General features: G+C 40.1%; 2 protein-coding genes across 23 annotated transcripts; one reads left to right on the plus strand and one right to left on the minus strand.

Moving 5' to 3' along the window:
* Positions 1-30: 30 nt before the first annotated feature.
* On the minus strand, positions 31-11,120 carry PAK1IP1 (PAK1 interacting protein 1). 4 transcript variants are annotated; one of them, XM_085573553.1, is made up of 10 exons: positions 11,046-11,120; positions 9,557-9,719; positions 7,578-7,698; positions 7,413-7,487; positions 6,741-6,793; positions 6,181-6,326; positions 5,980-6,077; positions 5,219-5,318; positions 3,945-4,071; positions 31-367 (listed from the first exon to the last, which is right to left on the minus strand). In XM_085573553.1, exons 1-10 carry the CDS (start codon positions 11,106-11,108, stop codon positions 264-266), a joined length of 1,050 nt encoding a protein of 349 aa, XP_085429679.1. In that variant the 5' UTR covers positions 11,109-11,120; the 3' UTR covers positions 31-263. The 4 variants fall into 4 exon arrangements, with proteins under 4 accessions (XP_085429679.1, XP_021408562.3, XP_085429678.1 ...); XM_021552887.4 differs by lacking the exon at positions 31-367 and adding an exon at positions 2,897-3,346; XM_085573552.1 differs by lacking the exon at positions 31-367 and adding an exon at positions 2,897-3,361.
* Positions 10,685-24,921, plus strand: LOC110483196 (tRNA selenocysteine 1-associated protein 1). Of its 19 annotated transcripts, none has more exons than XM_085573561.1 (11): positions 10,685-10,825; positions 12,216-12,376; positions 13,772-13,852; positions 14,886-14,962; positions 15,060-15,193; positions 15,770-15,901; positions 16,795-16,914; positions 18,997-19,192; positions 19,749-19,794; positions 20,348-20,516; positions 23,643-24,921. In XM_085573561.1, exons 4-10 carry the CDS (start codon positions 14,933-14,935, stop codon positions 20,482-20,484), a joined length of 795 nt encoding a protein of 264 aa, XP_085429687.1. In that variant the 5' UTR covers positions 10,685-10,825; positions 12,216-12,376; positions 13,772-13,852; positions 14,886-14,932; the 3' UTR covers positions 20,485-20,516; positions 23,643-24,921. The 19 variants fall into 19 exon arrangements, with proteins under 19 accessions (XP_085429687.1, XP_085429692.1, XP_021408586.1 ...); XM_085573560.1 differs by lacking the exon at positions 10,685-10,825 and adding an exon at positions 11,324-11,372; XM_085573566.1 differs by lacking the exon at positions 14,886-14,962.
* The last annotated feature ends 302 nt before the right edge of the window (positions 24,922-25,223 follow it).

Raw genomic sequence — 25,223 nt, forward strand, 5'->3', positions numbered from 1 at the left:
AGCCAGGGGTCTTTGCGCCTACCTGCAGAGCTGCCGGGAATCCCCCGGTACGGCGGGAGCGCCCGAGCGAGCGCTGGTGCCTCAGTACAGAACGGGGTTTGTGCTCGTCTTCAGTGAGAGGCAAAGCTCCTGCACAACTGCAGTAGTGTGCATCCAATCCATCCCGGTCCTCATCCACAAGTGGGGTTGCGTGGTACAGCTCAGAATCTGGGCTTGGTTTTGGTGTAGCATGAGCTACAGCTCTGGGCAGCCAGAGGCTGCTTCTAGCTTTGATCATTAATTTCAGTATAGCTCTCGTACGGTACACGCAGAGGATTTCTACGACCTCCAAATTCCAAACTAGTGCAACAGAAAAAGCAGTCTTCGGCTGTAGAAGTTATGCAACAACAAGAGATAGAAAACATCTTGTAAAGAAAATGTTTAGCTTTTTTTTTTTTTTTTTTAAATCTGGAAAAATGTAGAGATGTTTATAACTGCCTACAAAGCTAAACTCCTTCTCTTTTCTGAGTGCTGAAATAGATTTTCTTCATATAATGGTCCTCCATGATATTACTCCAATTGTCCATGCACTTCCTTCCCATGGACGTTTCACTATATAGAAAGAAAAAGTACTCCTATAGCCAGATCCCTAAACTGAGTGTGTTCAATTCCTCTTCATAAGAGAAGGCATAAAACATGAGAAGCCTGTACTTTCTGCAAAATGCTTTCCATAGCTCCATTTCAAATTTTGCCATCTTTATGAATTAGCATAATGGTCAGAAAGTGAGGAGCAATTTAATTCCTTTGTTGGCTTCAGTGGTTTAAGTAGGAATCTTCTCCCTTCGTGCAAAGTGCCACAACCAACACATATCTAAGCTATAGTGGATGGTGTTTCCTCTTTAATTCAAACTCTGTAATAGCTTCACTGGTACAAGCTTCAGTGGGCTCTGCTTTGTGATGCAGCACAGGGATTGCCCAAGAGAGGAAGCAGGAAAACTGGAAGAAATCCACAGCTGCTGGAGCTCAGCTGAGTTGCTGCTCCCTGAGCCTTGTTCCTTGCAGCTATGGCTCCATCTATTCTCCCAGTGTCGTGCACACCCACCCCTTCTGACAGGGACAGCTCTGCCACTGCTGACATCTCCTCTCCCTGTGCTACTGCCTCCCCTCTACCATTCTAAGCAGTTCCCTGACAACTAGAATGGAAAATGTGCTGAAAAGGAAGATGTATACAAAGATGTAACAACAGATTGCAAAATACTCATTAGTAGCAGAGTATTCACTCAAGGTATGAAAAATACAGGTTTTCCCCTAAGGACTGTTCTTCTCTGTCTCCACAAATTGTTCTGAGTCTCATGAGATGGATAATTCTTTGTTACTACACAGGGGGTTTGGGTTTTTACAAATGTGTAATATTTCGAAGTGCAAACTTTAGGACCCAAATTCTGTGAATTTTTGCTTTTTGATCTTAAAATTACGTGCAGACTCGATTTTTTCCCTAGTGCTTCTGCAAACCTGCTTCTGCAGTTGTGATGATTTGAAAATTCAAACAGTAAAAACTGGTTTACTAGTGGCAGACATTTGGCAGACATGCCCATTATCAAGGACATAAGATAAGCACTAGCAAATAGGCATAAGACTTTACAAGTGAAATCACTGTACAATTCCCTTAAGTCTTGTATTTACTGTAGAAGCCTTAGGAATTTAAAATCTGGCACTTTTATGTCAAGTCAACAAACCATTTGAAGTCCTATATTATTTGCATGTGTTTATGAAGACAAATATTTAGGGTATCAATAAAATTAAAAACTCTGTAAGCTCAAACTTAATACCTTTAATGTTGAATTAAACTGAGATTGCCTAAATCAACTATATTGAATATCCAAAAAAGAGGCTCTGATCATTTGCCTAAGTAAGGGAAACAGTTACAGAAGATAAATATGGACACCCACTTCCAAGAGAATACTGCTACTGTCACATGAACAATTCTGTAACAGCACTGATGATGCTCATTTTGTTTCAGTGTCAGAGCACAGTGCTGGAGTTACATTGTTTTAGATCCCTAAACCAGCCTGCATTCCTGTCTCCAGATTTGGTTCAATCTTTTTTCTGATTTTCTCTACTTTTTCTCTTGCTACACAAATAAGGAGGAATGGATGAAGTGAATAAGAACAAAGTAGGATTACAATTACTCTTTGAAAACAGAAATAGTAATGACTACTCCAGTAGTGCAGAAAACAACATTATCATGCCTTAGACCTTAAAATAAAGAAAGGAAACATTTAGTTCACCTCTTTGACCTTGTTCAGTTTTGTTTTACCCACTATATATTTGTAATAAGGCTTAGGATGAATTCCTGTTCCCACAGACGGAGAATGTCAGGAATTTACTTTTTGTTTAAGTGCAAACAAAAGAGGAGACATTTTATCAGCATGGCCAAAATTTCAGGTGTTCTATAATTCTTTGTTAACAACATGGCTCAGATCAAGAACTTGAAAAAATACATTGGGAAGGGGGAAGAAAGGGCAAAACCATATTGATATAAACTCTTCTGCCTAAAATTACGTATCATATTTTGAACAAAAGGCTTCAGTGAACCATGTGAACCATGGGAGCAAAGATTTTTAAAACATTTAAATATATTTAAGTATCCACACAGTAAAAAAGTCAAATGTTGTGCTTATAAAGTCCATGTATAAGTCCACGTCAAAAATTAGAAATTACAGTTTTCCATGATTCTATGAGTGGGATGTGATAATCATATTTTAAGTATTTTTAACATGTTCTTCCTTAGAGTAGGAGAAGAAATGCAGGACAAAGACAGACCATACCTTGAGTCAAACTGAACAATAACAGTTTTAACACTAAAAAGTGTACATGTTTCTAATATGCAATTAAGTGAAATAAAAATGTAACTGAGACAGATGCACCTATTTTTTATTATTTTAGCTGGCTTTTTCAGAGCCAGTTAAAGAGTGTATGGTATTGTTAATAGAAAAATACAAACATTACATATTATTAATTAATTTTTGCTTTTTTCACTTAGGGGATGTTCCCAGAATGATCAGTCAGTTTATTAGGGTAAGAACATTAATTACATTTTAAAAACACATTGAATCAGAGGTGTATGGCCACTTAGGGTTTAGATTCTTATAAAAACTAGGGCAACACAGCATTTACTTTTTGTACAGGAGGGAAAGTAGCTGCCTTCATGCCGAGTTATTCTGTTTCTTTTTCTTCTTTTGCACTGGAGCTTCCAGTTTTTGTTTTCCTGGAATAATTTTTCTCTTTCTTCTTGCTATTTTAACCCTTTTAGTAGTCCAAAAATCTTTGTCTATCCTGGCTATTGATGATTTTTCATCTTCTGTTTCTGAAAAAAAGCACACTGAACTTTATGTCCAATCTTTATAGTGTAAATGGCACAGAGACTTATTTGGATCTCATTTTTAAAAAAAGAGTTATAAATAACTTTTTATTTTACAGTGGAAAGTGCCACTTATGCTAGCTTTGCGTGTGAGATTAAAATACATAAAGATCGAGTATGTAAATAGACTACAATGCAGGAAAACAACAGCAGAAAACCTAAACAAATCTGAGCTAGACTTCGTAAGTTTGCCCAGCTACAGTGGTCTCACACCCAATTTTGCTTATAGGAAAATAAGACATGCAGCTCTGTCAACTGTTTGTTTTCTTAACTATCTCAAAAGTTTCACAGTGGCTTCCACAGTATGTTATTCCAGCAAATAGAAAAAGAACTTTAATAAATGTGAAAAGAGGCTTTTGTTCTCCAACAAATATATGGGCTTGAGACACTATCAGATTGGTAAGTGTATGTATCACTTGCCAGCATCATATCCCCACGTCTTCAAAATTCCAGAACATTTTCCAGTGGATATAGGAGAAGCCTCCCACTTGGTGTATTCCACTTCACAATCACATTAACAATTCAAACTACAAAGTTCTGTTACCTTGACATGATGTTGCAGTTTTATCAGAGTTTTCTTTCATTTCTGAAGCTCGGTCAAGCCATACTGCAAGACATGTCAGCCTGGCTTTGGTATTGACTTCACACAATAAAGATGGCCCATCTTTAATCTGAAGAAAACATAAAAGAAGATTATTGAAACTTAATTTTATTTCTGGTTAAACTTAATGAAGTATTTGAAGGGAGAAAGCATGTAAGGTGCCCACTTTCATTGTTAGGCAATTGTATCACTCAGCTTTTGGAATAAAAATACTCTATTACAGATATCAGGGGATAAAGTGTCACAGACACATGGGCAGTGTTAACAGCATCAACCCACTGGAAACTACTGTATTAGGATATTCTACCCCTCAGAGCTGGACAGAGCAGCCCACACAGTTATGCAAAACTTTGCCTGCAGGGAAAGGAATTTGGTCAAAATAAATATGTTACACAGAAAGGTAAAGATCACTCTGTCAATTCTGTACAAGGGGAACAGAAATGTAAGGTGAAGAGAAAAGAGGAAAATCGCTCCTGCACTTATAAGTATAAAAATAATCAGAGTGGGTGAAATTAAAAACAGGCAAATTCATAGTTGAAGTGTATACATGTTGAGTAATAATTGTTTAAACTAGGTAAGATACTTATCATATAGTAAATCCTTTGTAGGCAATATATTGTAAAAATCTATTTCTGATTTTAAGAGTGAACAATAAACTTTAAAGATAAGACATGATTCCTTGCTGAAGTGTGCTAATCAGAACTGTTTGAAAATACAGGAACTACAAGTACCCAGTACATTTATGTATTTTTATAAGTTCTTTGCCAACATCAGCAACCACCTTCCCTTGCCCAAACCACAGACTTCAGGTTTTTAAAAGAGTAGCAACAGTCATCAGCATTACAGAAATTCAATCCATTACAATCCTTAACTGATTCCACAGTCATAACATACATAACTGATTAGATAGTCATAAGCTTGGCTAGGTCTGATGGGAAGCATGACTTTACATAAAGTGGAGATAAGATCTCATAATATCATCAGATTTTACAGTTTGTTAACAAAAAAAGTACAAAGATGAAAAAAAAATACGAGTACATGAATATATGTGCATAGACATACATCTCTACATAACATAACATGGAAGAAGATCAAGACATCCACATTTTATGTAAAATTCCCTCAGTGATTTAAAATTAACTCCTACAACAGAACTGTTTGCAATTCTGTTTCTCTGTTTATTTTCTTAAATGTAACAAACAGTGTAATATACCAACCTTATCAAGATCCAGATTCCACATTTTAATGTAACCATCACTGGATGCAGTAACGATAACATACTGTCCTTCTCTTTCAAAACTAAAAATATCTTTTATTCTGTGAAAAAAAATACATTTTTATCTTATAGCATTGCAGTTCACGCCAGACCAGTAAGCTGAGACAAATTAAAGATGAATAGGCAACAGTCTAAAAAATCAGTTTGAACAAAAAACCCCCAAGTGACAGGCAGGAACTTGGATCTCCTTTGAGTGCTGTCATTTATCTTAGGCTTATTAGGATTCAATTCAGAACTCTTTAGTACTGTAAAGCATACACTATTAGACACATCAGTAACATTACTGCTAATGCTTTTGTGTTTTGATAAATTCAAAGCAACGTTTGGATAAATATTTGGTATTCAAAAACAGAGAATACATAATTACACTCCTATTGTTTGAACTGAATAAAACTGGTTTGTTGTTTTGAAGCATTCTAAAGAGTCAGATTCAGTAAAGAGTGGTTAAACACAAACACACTCACAAATTTAGAATAGCAATATTCTTAATTCTGTATGCTATTGTTTTTGTAACATGCATGGACAGCACAGTACTTATGCTCATACAAAAAATAAACAAGTCTGTTTGGAATTTAGCACAAAAATATATTCACTTTCTATACTAAAACAAAAGCAAAATATGCCGAAAATTACAAGCTGTAGAACTTTAGCAAGAACTCAGCATTGCCCTAAGTATTTAAATAGTAAACAAATATAGAATACCTGTTTTCATGAGCTTTAAATTCACACAAGCATTTTTGAGAGTCACAGCTGTAGAACCTAATCATTTCATCATCTCCAGCTATGGCAAGGATAGAATCCTTGGAATGGGGAAAGAGAAATGCAAGTGTGATTAATTTAGTGTGTTCCAAAGTGTGTTTCAAAGCAGTTAAATTCCCCAACACCTCTCGGTTTTGTACTTACTGTAATAAATCTAAGTGAAGAAATCCTCTTCTCTGTTGTAATGGTGCCAGTGATTGAAGCTGTGTCAAGGCTGTAGATATCCACTTTGTTTGTTATCACAGTCACATACTTCTCTCCATCAGGGGACCATTTAATTATGTGTGCATCTGTACACATTGATACAGAGAATGTAAAAGTAAGAATCTTTAGAAGCAGCTTCTACCTAGACCTAAGAAAATATTCAGTGAAAAATCAAATGAATTAGAAAAAACAGCTATGCTATTAGTTTATTTCTGATTATCAGAATCCCATAAAGAAAAACAAGCTGAAATACATTTATTTAAATGCTCTGACCTCAAATTTCAAGGAAAACAAAGACTTACTTTAGTGGTACTACGTTTTCCTTTTGCTAAATTATTATAATTAAAGACAAGAGCTTACATATGCTTGCCTGCACGTGTGAAAAAGACATTGTGAAAGTTTGCAATTAACTGACTTGATTAATTCAGCAACTTTTCTTTACACAAAAAACAAAACTATCAAATTGCACTTCATTAGTGGATTTAGACTGATAAACTCACTTTGCTTCAGGTTTTTGATAAAGGCTGATCGTCCTTCAACAAGATTCCAAGTTCTGAAACACAACAACAGGTAATATGCATTCTGGTTAAAAAAAGCACAGCGAAACTGAAATCCAGTCTGCTGTCATGAGGCACCCAAAGGAAGCTTTTAAGCCTCTCTATGCATTTTTCTGCCTTCTTAATGCAAGAGAAAATGATGAGTTCATGTATTGCTTGCATATATTGCATTGCTGTAATGTTGAACTTGTGTTATTTGTTTTCTAAACTACCATTTGCAATACTAAGCCAAAAAGGAGGCCAATAGAAATTTGTGCTATTAAAATAGCATTTTTATAGCTCTAAAACAGGTATCTACAGCAACATGGAAACACTCCAAGTGAAAAATCCCACTAAACAAAACCTGTCACTTTTCAAAAGTTTAAGCAAATTGTCTTCCAAAATGCAAATATATTTATACATCTACAAGTGACTAGTGAAGAGTCAGAGCTCACAAGAAGAAGGTATGAACAGCTGGCACTTAGAATTTCAGAAGACAAACCAATGGATCTTTGAATAATTTGATAACAAATATGTTTTATCAGTGTTGCATGGCCTAGTCCCAACATGGAATTGTTGCGTATTAAGAGTTACTGAATTATGATTCTCTGCATTCCTTCATCAGTTTTGACTTACCTTAATGTTTTATCTGTTCCAACTGACAAAGCTAATTTCCCAGAAGGATGAATAGAAAGTGATGTCACGTGTCCCCTGATAAAAACAAAACATTAGTCACATGTATTATTTACAAGTAGAATAGACATGAAAATGTATGCAAATATGAAGATTTAAGAAACTTACTTATGTGCCTTAATGGATTTCAGACATTCCCATCTCTTTGTGTTCCAGATACAAATGAGTCCATCTTCAGCCCCACTCAGTAGATGTGCTGTCCCATAGAACTCCAAACAAGTTATTGTGCCTAGAAATACAATTAACAATGTTGCACACACCAAACAGTTATTGCACAAATTAATAGAGAATGTACAACTTAACAGAAAAGCTTCTTCCATCAAGGCATGCCAGCTACTACCCTAACCTTGGGAAAATCTATATTATTTTCTAAGTATTTCTTCAAAAAACCCTCGAACTTTCTTGCTATATTCAATATTCTCATATGCTCTATCAGGCACCCTTTACCCACACACATCTGAACTCCATCTGGTCTGTTCTCTGTCACAGCAGTACTCAAAGACCATGGCAGAGGGCTTCTATCAGTGATAGGAATGCTTCCATGTCAAAGCCCTGCTCCTGACACACAGCTGAATTTGCTGCACGTGCTGCTTCCCCATTATCACCAGAGGTATCATACATGAGTTAAATGCTGATACCATGCTCAGTCTAGCTCCTGGATCTTTTTGGTTAATCAATACTGAGCCACAAATGACCCAGATTTATTTGGACAGCCATTAACAGATGACTGTACCAATAGACAATATAGACAAAGGATGCACACTCAGCAAGTTTACAGATGACACCAAACCCTGTGAGTGGTGAGGGATGGGATGCCATCCTGAGGGACATGAACAAGTTCAAGTAGTGGGCCATGGGAACCTCAAAGTTCCACAAAGCACAGTGCAAGCCAGTATCAGCACAGGTGGGGGGATGGACAGATTGAGGGCAGCTCTGCTGAGAGGGACTTAGGCTTGCTGAGGGATGAGAGGCTGGACATGACCCAGAAATGTGTGCTTCCAGCCCAGAAAGCCAAATGTGTCCTGGGCTGCACCAAAGGCAGCGTGGCAGGAGGTTGAGGAATGGGATTCTGCCCCTCTGCTCTGCTCTTCTGAGACCCCACCTGGAACATTGCCTGCAGCTCCAAGAGGTCCACAGCATAAGAATGACATGGACCTGTTGAAGCAAGTCCAGGGAAGGGCCATGAAGATGAACAGAGAGATGGATGACCTCTCCTGCAGGAAAAGGCTGAAAGAATTGGAATTGTTCAGATGGGAAGAGACTGCAGGGAGACCTTATTGTGGCCTTCCAGTACTTGAAGGGGGCTTAGAAGAAAGATAGGGACAAACCTTTTAGCAGGGCCTGTTGTGGTAGGACAAGGGGTAATTGTTTTAGACTAAAGAGGGTAAATTTAGATTAGATGTAAGGAGGAAGTGTTTTCACAAGGACAGTGCTGATACACTGTAAGAGTTGCCCAGACATGTGGTTGATACTCCGTCCTTGGAAACACTCAAGGCCAAATTGGACGGGGCTCTGCGTAACCTAATCTCGTTGAAGATGCCCCTGCTCACTGCAGTGGGGTTGGACTAGGTGACCTTTAAAAGATCCTCTCCAACCCAAACTGTTCTGTGACTCCATCATGTACTTTGCAGCTGTAAGTCAGGCAGCACATACAGTGGGAAATGTACCAGGTTAGCTCCTCTGGAAGCAGCAGCCTACTCTCACACACAAACTCTCTTTTGTGTGGCTCATGTACACTTGTGACAGGACAAAAACACTGGGAAAGACAGTAGCTGGGAGTAGGCATGGTCTAAATAAGCCATCCTGATATGAGAAAAATGGCACATTTGTGGCTCATAACTTCTTAACCAGTTAAAACTACAAATAATTTAAAGCAGCAGCAATATTTGTGATCTAATACCAAAACAATTGTTTTTATCTTCTATGCTCAAAAGCTTACCTTGTTTGTATGATCTCACCATCATGGCTGCAACACCATCTCTTTTTCTTATTAGAAAAAAAAAATCAATTTTCTTCTTCTAGCAAGGGAGTTTTCCAGCTACAATATTTTATCATTAAGGTTTTTTTACAAAGAAATGCTCCCTTACCATTGTGCTGTAGCAGCGCCCCATGTTCTATCCTCTTTTTCATGTCATAGATTTGTATTGTCTCATCTCTGCTCCCAGTGACCACGTATCTGTTATTTACTGCTACAGCTGACAATGAGGCGGAGTGGGCATGATGTGTAAAATCAGGAACGACTGTCCACGACTGTAAATGAAATGCAAAACAGGTCTTTCTCCAGCTTACCACAGAAAGCTTCCACTTCATTGTCCTGTACTTTTATTTTTTAAAAGCAAAAGCTGAAAAAGTATATATGTAAAAATCAGAATCACAGAATCAAATAGGTTGGGAAAGACCTCTGGGATCATCATGTCCAACCCATGACTGAATATCACTGTCAACCAGACCATGGCACTGAGTGTCACCTCCAGGCTTTCCTTAAACACTATAATGGATGGTGACTCCACCACCTCCCTAGGCAGCCTATTCCAATGTCTAATCACCCTTTCTATGAATAAATTCTTCCTAATGCCCAACCTAAACATCTGCTGGCACAGTGTGAGACCATGTCCTCTTGTCCTGTCACTGGCTGCCTCAGAGAAGAGGCCAACCCTCACCTGGCTACAGCTTCCTTTCAGGTGGTTGTAGAGAGTGGTAAGGTCCCCCTGAGCCTCCTTTTCTCCAGACTAAACAACCCCAGCTCCCTCAGTCACTCCTCACAGGACTCGTGCTCTAGACCCTTCAGCAGCTCCATTGCCTTTCTCTGGACCTGCTGCAGCATCTCAATGCTTTTTCTGAATTGACGGGGCCTGAACTGAACACAGCACTCGAGGTGTGGCCTCACCAGTGCCGAGTTCAGAAGGAGGAATTATACTTAGCTTTAAGCATAATGGGATCTTACTGAGTTAATGTGCTGTTAGAAGATTAGTCCAAAGGATTTAAGTGTGCAAACCGTCCCTTGTAATCAGTGCTGCGCTTAGACGAAGCTGTCTCTCCACAGAGATAAATCACAAGAGTAAGACAGGCGGATTCTCTCGTTTTCCATCACGGCAGGCTGCAGACACGCCTTCCACCTGGCCCCAGCCCACGTCCCATCCATCCTCCGCACCGCGTCGGGAGGAGCGACCTCGCACCGCAGCCCCCCGCACCCACGCGTCTGCCGCAGCCCGGAGGCTCCGCCGCTCCCGGGCGCCCTTCGGGCCCGCGAGGGGGCCGAGTCTGGCGGCAGAGCCGCGGAGAGGCCGCCCCGCCCCCGCAACGCGCTTTAAGAGCCCCGGCGGCGTCCGGAACCGCGGCTGCGAACGGGCGAGACGGTGAGTACCGGGGCGCGCTTCCAGAGGGGCGGCCGGGGCAGGTATTTCCCCCGCACGCTTCCCCGGAGGCGTTCGCGACCAGGTTGGATGGGGCTCTGAACACGCCGGTCTCGCGGAAGATGTCCCTGCCCGTGGCAGGGGGGTGGAACGAAATGGCCTCCACGGTCCTTTCCAACCCAGACCGTTCTGTGCTTCCCCCCGTTCCCCCCGCTCCCGTTACCTGGCCGGGCCGCGTGGCGAACCCCAGCAGCACCTGCTCGTAGCACCCCGCCACCAGCTCCATCCGCCACCGCGCGGCGCCGCCCGGGCGGTCCCGCCGGCTCTTCCGCCGCCCGCCCGTCCGCCGCGGTGCCTGCGCCGCTCCGCGCCGGCCCCGCGCGTGGCGTCCGGCGCGCTCGCTCCCCGCGGGTGAGGAGGGTCCCCGGGAGCCGCCGCGGAGGGGGAAGCGCCGGCGGCGGGGCACCGGGCTGCGCGCGGGCAGCCCGCGCTGGGGGCCTCGCGGGCGGAAGCGGCGCTGCCGGTGATGGCGGCGGGGAGGACGAGAGGCGTTAGTGCCGGGATGGCGAGGGGGGAGGGGAGCGGCGGTCGGGGTCGGGGCCGCTGACGGGGAGAGGGGCGCGAACCGGGATGTTGGGAACGAGGCGGGGTGGGTTGGGCCGGGGTGTTCCCCTTTCCCTTCCCCGGGGCCGCGGGGCCCCCGCCTCCCTCAGGGCGCGCGGGGCGCGGAGGCCCCGGAGGCGCTTGGGCCGAGGCCCCGGGGAACCGGCCCCGGCCCTGCTGGCTTTTATTGTTATTTCGTCGGGTCGTTTTATATTTTTTCATTACTTAATTTTTTTATCGCGTAGCACAGTGAGCGGGAAGCGCGGCCCCGGCGCCAGTGTGGCCGTTTGCGGAGGGCCGCGGCCGGGCGGGGCGCACTTGTGGTCGGCTCTTCCGTCGTGCCGAGTGGCTCGGTTAGAGAAATGCGTCACGGCTCGGGCCTGGGCTCGGCCCGGGTCGCCGCGCCGGCCCCAAGAGCTCTGCGGGGCTCCTTCATCCCCGCGCCCTGCCCCAGGCGTGGTGTGAGCGAAATTGGAGCCAAAGGAAGCGGGGCGGATCGCCCGCTGCCTGGTTGAGCGGTGTTTGCACGGGCGATTCGGGCCGTGAGCAACTTCACCCACCTTCTTGCCCATATGAACGCACTAATGCAAGAAAGTGGAATAAAATAAAAAGTTGCTATGGAGTGTGTGTAATCCAATTAAAGATGAGTTTGAATTCTGGAGGTTGAAGCTGCCCTGCTGCTTAAATGAAAGGTAGCTGTGACTGTAGATAAAGCAAATGTGGAAAAAAAAAAAAAAAGTATATTAGTACACGCTGTTCTAATTGCTTTTAAAATGTTCTTGTTTTGTAGTGAAAAGGTGAACATTGGGCAGGGAGGCATACAAAACTGGTTTTGCATAAAAGTTGGTGATAGTCGACTGAGAAACATCACTTGACTCCTGATAGCCTCTTTCAACAAGAGCACTCTGTCGTGTGTGCCATCTTCCATTAGGTCTGCATGAGTGAAAAGTGGTAAGTTAAAAAAAAGTTACTGCACAGCTGTGAATTAAAAATTCAGTATTTCAGTGTTGAGAACATGGAGGAGTTTATGGTTCTTCTTATTGAAAACTAATGTTAGAGGAACTTTTTTACGTGGATATTTGTGTTAATAATGACCACCCTTAAGAGGAAGAAGTTGCTGCTGATAAATCTTTATAGTGAACACAATTACTTTCAGTTAGCATGTGCTCAGTGTAGCATACACAAACCGTATTAGTGTTTTAGGTCTGTTTGTACTTGACTTTTTTTCTTGGCTTCACGATGGATGTGGGGATGAACTCCGTAGTTACTTTGAATAGCACCATGCGTGAATACTGTAATTATGGTTTATGGCTATCCTGTGTCAAGTTATTGTAATCCATTTTCAGAAGTAGTGCTCTGAACTGCTCCACTCTTCAGGCAAGCCTTGAAGGCATTGTAGATGCTCTCTGTTTATTGCATACTGTAGCTGTGGATTTAATCAGCCGAGATCTAAAACATTACATAAATTCTTGTATGGAAATGGGAACTACAATTTTGGCCGTCAAGTATCTGCATAGGAGATTTACCAGATGTAAAAAATTGGGAGGGGTGAAGAATGCCTCTTTGTGAAAGTAAATGCAGAGCTTTTTGCAAATGAATTTGTTTTTTGCACTGTTTTATGTTTGTTTATCCCAATATCCTTTCTTTAGGCTTTTTCCCCTAGTCATCCAACAAAGATACATAGGTCTTCAGGAAAGTGTGTCCACTGGTTTAGTGATGGCAGTGAAATGTTATTTGCTGGTTTTGGTTTGATGGTAATGAGTGAAATGCGTATGTGGAAAAGGCAAGAGGGAGGAGAAAAGGTGCAGAGAAAGATCACGTTTGCTTGTACTGTGCCTTCATCTTGCTTTTATTTCTCATATTCTTTAGCACATAGGAAGTACCACTGTTTGTTTTCAACTGCATAGTTTGTGGTACGAGTAAATTTAAATTTGGCTAAAAGGGGAAGAAACCAGGGAGGTTGTACAAAACATATTGAAACCTCTGTCCTTTGGCTTGCTTTTAACTATGTTAAAATCTTTTGGATTATTGGGTTATTACATGTAGGTGTTTCTGAATTAAGGGTAAAGTATAGGGGACTTAAAAGATCTCTTAAAATTTTCTAGTGCTTTGGACAGTGGGAAAACTTTGTGGTCTGTTACAGTTTAGGACAGTGAAGATTACATCTAATCGTAATCTTGTTGGCCATATATCCTTTTTCTCTCCAGTGCTTTAGCAGTGACAAGTCAGAACTTAATTTTTTTAAGTTCTGAACTAATAACATATGGTGGGCTGAACATACTTGAAAGTAATTAATATTGAGGATAAAATCCTTCACCTTCTTTTTCTCCCCCACATTTTTTTCAGGTGAAGGAGTGTAAGAAATTGAACCTGTGCAGTTACACTGTTCGAGAAGGACAGAAGACAGTTTGAACCATGGCAAGCCAGGTAAGATAATTTAGTCAGAAATACAGGCTTGCAATGCCTAAATGGATTCCAGAACCATACTTGGAATTCCTAGTAAATGTAAAGCTGACATAGCTAGCTTGCTCTGAGTTGGATGTTCTTTTAGTCCTAAGATTTCTTCTGGCAATGTGGTAATTGGTGACTGTCCTCAAGACACTTAATTGTGTCGAGTCAAGCAGGTTGGGGGGCATTACATGAAGCTTTGCAGTTTGCATTATTTGAGCGTGAGTTCTTTTGAAGAACCTTGCGCATAACACTCTGTATAAGATACGTGTGGAGATGTTATAGAGGAAGAACATTAAAGCCTGCGTAAGTAAATTCTATGGAACATCATTCTTATTTTTGGAAGTCCTTGTTCATCAGAATCTTCATTGAGGAAGGCAACCGGTGTTAACAAGGCTGTTTCCCCTCCTCCTTTGTGTAGTTGCCCCACTCCTTTTTTGAGCTGTGGGTTTTGGGGTTTTAGGGTTTTTTTTTTCTTTTTAAAAAGTTTTTTCCTTTTGTTTGTTGTTTTTTTTTTTTTTTTAATTCACCGAGAGGCACCTTTTTATGCCTCTTTCTTCCTGGCCTTGTATCTGGGTTTGAGTTTTCCCTCAGCTGTGCTACGGCCTGTTCCTGGTCTGCTTTCTCCTTAAATTCCATTAATCGGCCTCTTGTTGTTGTTCCTGGCCTGGGAAAGTGACTCACTGCTGGGTAGTGAGGAGAGGCATCTCACAGAAGAAGAATTCTTAGGTGAGGGGAGATAGGGACAGTGGAGATCCCCTCTAAGCAAGAGTGACAATTTCCCTGCCTCTTCATTGTGCAGATTGTGCTGCGGCAGGGTTTTTTGCATCCTGGAGCTCAAGTGGAACACAGTCCAGTCCTAAAGCTAATTAACATTTAGGATTGGCCAGCATCAAAAGGCTATCTGGTTTGTCCCTAATTCCCAGAGGAAGCTGTCAATCCTTTAGCCAGCTTGACAAGTCAGGGGAATATGGCTGTTCATACAATCCTTTGGCTCTGTTATTTTTGCCAGGCGTTTTCCCCAGAGGCTGCTTTCCCTCATGGGAGGCGGAGGGAGAAATGGGACCCCAGGCTTCTTTCAAGGGCAAGGTGAATATGGGGAAATCACCTGTGGTGATGGGGAGTGGGAGGGAGGAATGTAAATGAGGCTAAATACTATAAAGGTGGGTTTTTTTTCTCCCTGCAGGACTTGATGGCAAAAAAAAGAGAGTGTCTCCAGGCCTACAGCTGGTGGAGAACACCGCAGAAGAAACGGAAGAAAAAGAACAAAATAAAACCGGGGAGAATAGAGTTTGTCCCTAGTAGTACTAACACGACCAGGTAAAGACCTTTAGAAAGGAGCAGCTCTGACCCTTTATCTTTTTAAATTGCTAATGACTAGTGAATGTCATAGATTATTTTAAATATCCTGAAATGGCTTACCTGGTGCCTATACAATAAATACTGCTTATGGAATTGTATTGCCATTTGAATAATGAAGATTTTTTCCTAGTTTGTCTCTCATAATTGCTTGAGATGTGATGTCAAAATAGTCTTAGCTCTTTTTGAATTCTGGCTGTAATTTAATATTTTTTCTTGGTATTTTTGGATGTCCTGCCCTTCAGACAACAAATAATAGTTTCTAAAACCAACTTGTAAAAGGATTCTTTAGTAAACTTGGATGGGTCTTTGTTGAAATGCTTGCAAAAATCGTAGAATTGACTCAGAGAAATTAAGAACTTGCTGGAGTGATGGCATTGCAGTTCTGTGCTTAACACAGTTTTGCTTAATGCTCTCTTCATATTTTGTCTCCCTATTTGTCCGGTAATAACTACTTACTTATATGTTAGGGACTTTAATACTGACATGAACTGTATTACTCTGAAACTTAATGGTGGTTCTCCTATCTTTTTAAAGACCGGATTATTCAATATTTGTTGGGGAGCTGACTCCAGAAGTAGATGATTTTCAGCTCTATGACTATTTCCTAAAGAGGTACCCTTCCTGTATTGACTGCAAAATAGCAACAGACCTGCTAGGATATTCCAGGTAATGCCTGTGAAAATGTGTTAATGCTGTATGTTTGTTGCTATAAGTAATATATAAGAACTTACATTTGAGCTGGTTTTGAATTTTCTTCAGAGGCAGGAAGAGAGATTATTCTCTGGCATTATTTTTCAACAACATAGATCCTTGAGGTTCTGAAACTTTATGGTTAGTTTTAGCTAACTAATGTGTTAAGCTTCAATTCAGCCAAATGCATATCTGCATGAATGTGGTTAGATGGTGGGAGAATGGAGAGCTCTGCATGGACATCTGTGCTTACCTACAGCAGTGTGTCCACTTAGTGCAGTACTGAGGACAAAATAATTCCCTTTTTATGTGTAGAAGTGTAAGGCCTAGCAGATCTTAGTGGGTTGGGTGATGGAATTACTATTATTAATAAATGAAGTGTGGTAGAAGTTACACTGACCAGGCAGAGGGTGAAGCAGGGATAAGTGAATTTGTTGTTCAGAAAACACTGGCTGTACTGGACTAATTCAAAAAACTTAAAAAAAAGGAAATCTGAGAGAGCAAATTTAGAAAAGAATGTTGGAGCTGTAGAGTAGTAGGAATGGGTTAATACTGATATATTGAATATACTGAACTTCTGTTAAGTGCAGAAATATATAATCTGGTTACTTACACAGTTAGCAGTTAACATGTACTGTTTTGCTGGCTTTCGGCAAGTTGCATCTTAATGCTTTCAACAAAACGTCTTGCTTCTGGCCCAAGTTCTTAATTTTGTGAAAGCATCTTCTGTGCATGCACACATGCCAGGGAGTTTGCTTAGGTAATAGAAGCTATAGTAGCTATTGTTTTCATGAAGACAGAAATTGAATTAATTGGCTTTGTAACTGTTATGAATACTAGAATTTGTTTTCTCCCTTTGAAAATTGTAGAGGGTATGCCTTTGTCAGATTTGGTGAGCAAGGTGATCAGATGAGGGCACTGCAAGACTGCCAGAATGCACCAGGTCTGGGGGGAAAACGAATCCGGCTGAGCATAGGAATTTCTAAAAGGTAACAAATGAGTTGTGCATTGATACAGTAATTCTAAATAATCAGATTCTTTTAGCTCTGCCTTTGTAAAGACTATGGCCCTTGCTATAATGGCTGTACAGGATGCAAAATCAAGAAGCATTATGTTTTGACTGCCTGGATCCATCAGCCTCTTTGAGGATTGCTGGGGAAATCCAACTCTTAAGTCTAGCCAGATTGTATAACTTGGGTTTAGCTGCTGTTGTGACCAGCCTTAATGGTTATGGTAGTGAAGCTGAATGTGTTTGTAAGTATTTAATATTTGTGCCTGAAGAAGTAGGAGGGACAACAAGTGTTTATTTTTATGCTAGGAAGCTCTTCTTCTAGGCCTTTCCCCTTGGTTTAGGCAAAGTAGCACATTGTTAATTTTAAAGTAGACTGGCAGAGGAAGGAACTCTTTAGTGGAAAAACACAGAATATAGAGGGGAAGAAGCCAAAGAAGATGTTGCTTGAACAGTTTGCGTAGAATACTACTCTTTGCTCCTCAAGTGATTAGGTCAGCAGGAAATTGAAAGTTGGTTGGGTTTGAGAGGGTTTTTTTTTTTTCTGCCAGCTCAGTTCTCTTAGTCAGTTTAATCCAGTTAGCGATTTGATACCAAATTTGATAACCTGTGATCCAGAATACAGACAAAAATAGAACAGTCTATGAAACAATTTCAGTATATATTCATGAGGCTAGCTTGTGTGTTCTGTTAGAAGGCTAAAAATAACAGCTTCTGCTTCTCTTCCGTGGATAATTTTGCCAATCAACATTGCTTTGGAATGGAAATGCCCTTACCCAAGAGAGAACTGTCCAGATTTGCTTTCACTAACTTGCTCTGAAAATGAGGTCCCAATGAAAGTTTTCCCCTCACTTCTGCTATCCAGAAGAGTGTCAGCAGTATTTTTAGGTGTTTCTTTCCTACAGAGATGGATGTAGGAGAGAAGATGGAAGCAGAAGACTGACACATGAAACATCATCTATTTACTAGAGTAGTAAGACAATAAAATACCTAATTATTAGAATGTATGCGTAGCTTCAGAGTAATGAAGCAGAAATGTAGTGTGAGTATTAAAATACACACCACTAATCTATACCTGTTTCTGAATGGCTGAGTACTATGCTCTCACAGCATCCTAAAATCCAGCCATCAGAGTAGTTTGTCATTAAGTCACTACATTGGAAATGATTTCTGAGCTCCTTCAGTTTGTGGTCTTGGCAAAAAGCCCCAATCTGAATTTTCTGTAGCAAAGTGGAGATAAAGGGACATTGGACACTGCAAGCACAGGAGATCTGCTTGTATGTAATCAGTGAGGAAATGTGTAAGCATAGGGGATTTTCTTGGAATGTGCAGCTGATTTATCCCATATAGTATATATCTGTTTTAGAACAGACTGCTTGTGTTCATTGATGGTTGTCATTAGTCAACTTGAAGTTGTCCCTGGGAAAAATCTGCTCAGGAGAGGGAAAGCAGTGAAAACAAATACCTGGCCCTTTGGTCTTCATAACTAATAAGTTTTGTAATTTCTTGCTTTGGTTTCATTCTGGATAACAGCAGTGCTGACTTCACCTTATAGCTAAGCTTTGGCAACTGTTCATGGGTCAAAACTTGGGAAGGTGAAGGTAGACATGGTAAATTTACAGGCAGTATCAGATGCTCCTCTGAAACAGATAATCTGACTTTACCCCCTTTTTCTGGAAATAACAAGATTTTGTGTTAACAAAACAAAAGTTGGAAGGACTAATTAAGTGTTCAAAGTGTCTTTAAAAAAGCAGTGCTTGGTAAAGGTCTCTGATCTTACTTTTTTAATCAGTAGGATGTTTAAACAATACCAAAAGTATTCAAACTGAATATAGATAAATGTAACTTGAGTTAATGCATAGAAATAATTACTTTTTGCATTGGTGGAGGTGAACATTTGCTCTCCTTATATAAATGTGAGGTGTTGTGCTGTGACATAAAACTTCGGCAACTGTTTAGGAAAGTTTCCTCATAAATTTGGAAGTGTGTGGAATTGTTAATTTCAGCAGTGGGTTTACAGTTGTCTCAAACCCTTAACTATATATACCTTCTCATGTTTCAGACTGAAAGCAGAATTCCAGCGGTACCAGTCATACAACTATAATGATTATTACCAAGATTATCAGAACTACTATTCACAGTGGAATTACGATCCTTATGCTGACTACAACTACAGCTCCTATACTCCCTATGATAGCATGCAAGCTGTTGGAGACTGCTCTTTAGGAGATGCTGTTATGGCTCCAGCTGTTTTTGAGGTAAAGATACTACACAGTTAATTAAAAAAAAACCCCTACAATTAACAAGTCATATGGATTGTCTAAATCGGAGCAAAAAAGTTCTAAAACTAAAATCATGCAGTCAGATAAGTGTGAAGGTAATGTTCAACATTTTGGATTTAAGTGCTTGAGTGCATCTATAGAATTAGATATTTATGCAGTAGTATTTGTTCATGAATCTCAAATAATAGTTCTGATAGCAAGTTTTCACAGTGTTTATCTTATCCTGTTTTTCTGATGTACTTTGGTTAAAGAAAAGTAAAGAATAATTGTAATTGATCAACTGGCAGACCTAGATATGATCATCTTACAACTTCCAGAAGTGCATTTCAAGTGGAATTATACTATGGTTTTCTTAAAAAAACCAACCAAAGCATTAAAAAGCAACAAACACCCCACAAGAAACCCTTCCCCAACAAATGGCTCCCGCTCCTGCTTATTTTATAGCTGTGGGAAGAAGGGAATATTTGGGAGCATAAAATTATTTTGGATTTGCGATGCTCTTGGAACCTGACTATGAATACTTTTTTTTTAGGAAGCTTCAGCTGTGACTGAAATCAATGATGACCTAATAACTGAAGGTAATGGTAATTCTATCACTGCACCTTGAATTTAGCCGTACTTCTGCCCGGTGACTATTGGATAAAGAATGGGTTACAGCTAAGATGAAGTAGGATTTTAAAGCTAATGGCATATACCACGTCACGTATAATGGGACACTGTCAACAGTGCTTTGAAGTAGGCTTCTTTTAGCTTGTCTTCATTCTCCTTCCAGAATGGTCTGTTGGAGAAGGTGCTTAATCTTTGTATTGATTCTGCTAAGATTATTTTATGTTAAGCTCATTAGTAGAGATGTCTTGTAATAGTGTCCAAAAATTTTAATTATCCCAAAGTATCTGCTTCATGTGAGAATACCAGTACAGTCCTAGCATTTGACTACACTAATTCCAAAAGGAGCTGGACTTGTTAGCTTTATTAAAATTGTATGTGAATAAACATCTCACTAGGTGTATTATTAAGTTTGTTAAATCATTAAATTTACCTAAAGTACACTATATTAGGCATTTACTTCAGGTTTTCATGTGCAAGCCTCCCAAGTTCTGACACTTGTACTTACCAGGCTTTTATTTTCAGATCCACAGCTGTACTTGGATGTTGATGAAATGAACAGACAATTTATGGAGACAAGTGAAGAACTCTATGATGCCCTCATGAATTGTCACTGGCAACCTCTGGATACGGTCACTTCTGACATCCCCTCTGCTATTTAAGTGTCTTATATAGCATGACCGTTATGACCAAGGTGCTAAAATTACATTTCTTCTACATTACTCTAGATCATAATTTTTAAAGCACAATGATAGGTTGGGGGGTTTTTTTGGCTATGTTTTTGGCATTTTCTGTAATCTTTTTTTTTTTTTGTTTTGTTCATCACTTGGAGCATCTTGAAATCATGTAAATATTCTAGAAATGTAAAGAGTTCAGTGGGAGTCTAAAGATAGACTTGCCTGTGTAAATAAAATTTTGTTTCTGCAAACTGGCCAGCAAGAGATTTTACTTACATATGCGAAACACCTTCTCTTCTGGCTTCTGGAGTTTAGCTGGAGGCTGTAGGGGCATTTCACCTGTCTTTGATACGGGCATCAGCACTAGCAAGAACTAGCTCTCACATACTTCCAAGATACCTAGGAAATCTTAAAAGGTCTTAATCTTAACACGCTGTACAGTTTTAACATACAGAAGGGTAAACTTGGAGCTGCTGTAGCTGCAAATATTCCAAAGACTAAGGATGATACCTACTGATAATTTTATTTCTGCCCTTCTTGTTAGTGTTCTCATCTGACCTTTTACAGCAAGGTGTAATATAATACCTGTTTTTACACATAAAAATCCTTGGAGGAAACCAAGGTGGTTTAAAGAAGGAAGAAACTGCAAATACTGATTGGTTTTTCACAGTATCCTCTTCAACTAAGTTGCACCCTATCCTAAACGTGTTATTTGTCCAGTCTTCATGCTAAGGTGTTTCATAGTTATGAGGTTTATAACATTTTAGGATGACAGTTCTCAGTATTCAAGTCAAAAGAGGTTAGGGGAGATGTCAATGAAGAAAGTTCTGCTTTCAGATAGCAACTTCTGAGTGGCTTCCTCTGAACTGTTCTTCCCTGAAAGGGTATAAAGTATTTCCCAGTCATAGGGACAGATTAAGCTCCTGTTGCTACTGTGTACTCCTGTACACAATTAAATATATTCAGGCTGGAAACAAATGAATACTTGTTGAAGAGAAAAAGATAGAAATTATCATACAGCTAATACATGTGAAAGCTACTCGAGGCATTTTGGTACTGATGTGTGTTTTAGGGGCAGTCTAAACCATAATTGCTAGGATGGCAGGTTTTTTTTCTTTAATGACTTAATTACATTGAAGTGGTGGTCATATCCCATATGCTGTTCTTAAATGTGAAACTAGTACTGCATTGCAGAGTGATGATTTGGCATGGCAGGTCCCTTCTACCTGCTCACCAGAATCTCCCTCTTTTCACAGTTTGATTTCAGCTGGGTTTTTTTTTTTAAGTCCCACCCATGAAATACAGATGCTCTAAACTGGAAGGGTCTTTTGGTGTGATATAGGAATTTCATTCTTCCTGAATTTTGTGCATTGCAGGTGTAGAAAGAGAGAAAACAAAAGCCCTTCTTTCAGGCAGGGAGACAACTATAACAGTCTTAGAATGTTTCCCTGCTTTGGAGAGAACTAGTTGCCAAGTGGCTGAAAACTGGGATTTTGTACATGTTTCTCTGGTGTGAACTGGTTAGTCTATGGAGGGTCACAGTAGGGAGATTAATAATGGGAATGTGACAGTGGAATAAATGAAGCAAAGAGAATTTGGATGGGAAAGAGAACAGTGTGTCTGTATAGAATTGTTTCACATGACTGCAGAAGGGAGGAAACTCAATAGATGCAGGCCCCTTGAATTTTGATGTGAGGATGTTAAACTTTCAAAATCATGCTGGATTTGCTGTCACTTTAGTTGCAGTGTACAGTTGGGGTGCTTGAGCTTAGTACAAACCAGTTGCTAGGCAAAGGATTTTGTATCCAACAAGCACTGTCATCACAAGCTGGAAGATTATAACCCAGGCACAGACCTGGAAGTGTCCTGCTTTGAAGTGCATATCCTGCTTTGCATAGCGTTACCTAACATCATACTTTACCTGTAGCAAGTAATTTGTGGAAACCTTTCATTGTGTTATTAGATACTAAGGGTGCATGTTGGCTTGGTAGAAATACTATAGAGTATCCACTGATTTTTTTTTTTTTTTTTTTTTTAGCTTTTGGGAGGTTGATCCATATGTGAATTATATAACAAGGAGCCCATGTAGTTGTGTGATTTCACTTTAATCAGCACTGTATTACCACAGCACATAAACATCAGAGTCTGTAGTCACAATATTTATGCAGAGTTTACATCTTAGCAAGGTCTCCACACTCTGCATTATAGACTATTTTCAGACATGCATCTTCTGTTCTGGGCTGTAAAGTACCTGTATAGTGAAAATACTGCTTATGAAATGTAGTGAAGGAGGTTGTTTGAGCCATTAATTGTGCAAACCTGAGAAATGTTGGGGAATGTATTTTCTTTAGTCAGCACAGAAGAAAAGTGAGTTGAAGAAGGGAAGTCTGCTGGTTGCAGCCTGTGTGAGGCTGTTTTAAATAGCTCTCTGATTTTGTTTTCTGTCTCCTGAGCCTTTCTAGTCTATACTGCTTACCAGTTAGGAGTGCATATCAAGATACTGTGTGCAGCATATTCTTTACTGTAAATGCACACCGAAAAAACTTTGGTATTGGTGTAAGCATGAATTAGGGAAAAAGTGAATGCATCAGATCTGCTGGCATTCATTGCTGAGACTTTTAACTGGGGAAACTTTAAGCACTGGTCCAGCTACTGCCTCACTTAGCAAGCCTACACAAAGACCTGAACATGTCCATGATACAGATGCCTGCTCTCAGTTCTGCAAAGAGCTAATTGCAGTAGAAACATTTAAAAAAAAGTATTGGGACCAATGTTTTCAACACTACACTATTTCACTTTGTTTCTTTTTTTTGTCTGTTTTGCCCAGCTGGAAAGTTGTGGAGTTTTTTAAGTCTGATGAAAGGGTTTTTTTGAAGAATATCAAGTATTGGTTTTATAAACTCTTCATTGTACCTAGCTGTGATAGATAGTGCCTTTACCTAAAGCCCACTTAATTCTTGAAGAAGAGTAATGTTTTTGTTTTCTACTATTCTGAACAGAAAAGCTTTAGTACCATGGTTTGAGGGGCTAATGATCCTGTAGTCAGTGAACAGGGAGGAAAAAACAGGCTAAAAACCAGTGAAGACTGAAAAGTGTTCAAAAAGGTTAAATGGTACTTAAGCCGTGAATGTTTCTTTTTGCAGGGATGCTCTTGGACCAACAGCTTCTTTCTAGCACTACCTCAAAGTAACTTGCAGATATAACTCACAGGGAAGATTGATCAAATGGTGATGATCACTATCGTTCTGCTGGAGATATATATATATATATATATATATGCCTTTTGTTTTGTCTCATTTTAATGACATTTATTTAACTTCAGTGACTCATGTCAATAGACATTGACTACATCAACAAGTATTTCTGAGTCATGAGTTTCTTTAAAGGTATGTCACTATATGGAAATTGTTCTAAATAGGTAAAATAAGTAAATAAAGCAGCACTTGAATTTATAGAGCAAATGTCTAGTGTAGCTGCATTTGACATGTATATGGAAGAGAAAATCGTGTTTACAGCTTACCTTAATATTCTTAGCATACATGAAGAGGGAAGCTCGTTTTAAATTTGTTCAGCTCCTACCTGACCAGCACAAGAATGATTTTAGTCAGTTCCCCACGCAGGTACCATTTTAGAAGCCAGCATTGTTACTAATGAATGTATGTTACCAACGTGCAGTTTCCATCCCCTCTGTAAATCTCGCTCTTCCCATAATGGAAACACATTATGCTAGCCTTCCTTCCCCTTCTCTTAAGCTGAAAGCTAGCATGGTAATTGGTTCCTGGACAAAATGAATTGCAAATCCAGGCAAAAATACTATTTTTTTCCTATTTTGATAATTATACTGATGTAGATCTAGAAATGCCCATTGTAGAAGCAGACCATCATCCTAAAATTAGTCAGCAGCTGTAGCACATCAGCCGTTTACGCAAAATGAGGTGGTTCTTGCAGGTGACTTCAAACAGGCATGTTCCAGGATAGGGATCGTCTATCACTGCAGGTCATCCCCCTGCATGTAAAACTGTATTCTTAATTGTGAGAGTAAGAGTGTAGTTTTATGAGGAGAAATATCTGGAAAATAATTCCACTATGCTAGGTATTGGATAATAGTTATTTCCTATAGTTAATGAAAATGGGACAGAGAAATTGAGCCAAGTCATGTAAGAGAGCTAGGAGGACCCCAGTGAAGTTCAAAAAAAACCAGTATGAAGCAGAGATGAGGCAACACAAAATTTCCTAGTACCATTTCTTACAGCTGTTCCTCTGCAGCTGCTGCCAGCTTACATTTCTGTATGCCTTCAGAATCACCCTTGTTTGAGCTCCCCATAATTCCCAAAACCTTTCTTCAGGTGCGTGCTGGTTTGCACTGCTCAGCTCCATCCTTCCCACGGCAAGTTGATGCTAAAAATAAAGAGTGAAACCATAGTGTTTTCTCAACTTTACTTTCAGTAAGATAAAAATCCCACATTTTTATGTATTTAAACTTTGTAATAGGAATGCACTCTTCCTCATATTTTGAGGAAGTAAAAGCCACGGCGAAGCCTTTTCCCCTACCTCCTTTCCATAGGCCACCACTTAGTGATGAAAAACCTGCACCTGCTGTTTTCTCTTGCTTACACAAACTCGATCGCTAGTGGCAATCTGGGGGAGCACTGTGGGCTTCCCAGTGCAGTTTTTCCTGGTGCCGTTTTTCCTGCTTCATTGTCCATGCTGTTCTTCGTCAGGGA

Source organism: Lonchura striata, chromosome 2, assembly GCF_050655825.1.
Source record: "Lonchura striata isolate lonStrDom1 chromosome 2, ASM5065582v1, whole genome shotgun sequence".
Classification (NCBI taxonomy): domain Eukaryota; kingdom Metazoa; phylum Chordata; class Aves; order Passeriformes; family Estrildidae; genus Lonchura; species Lonchura striata.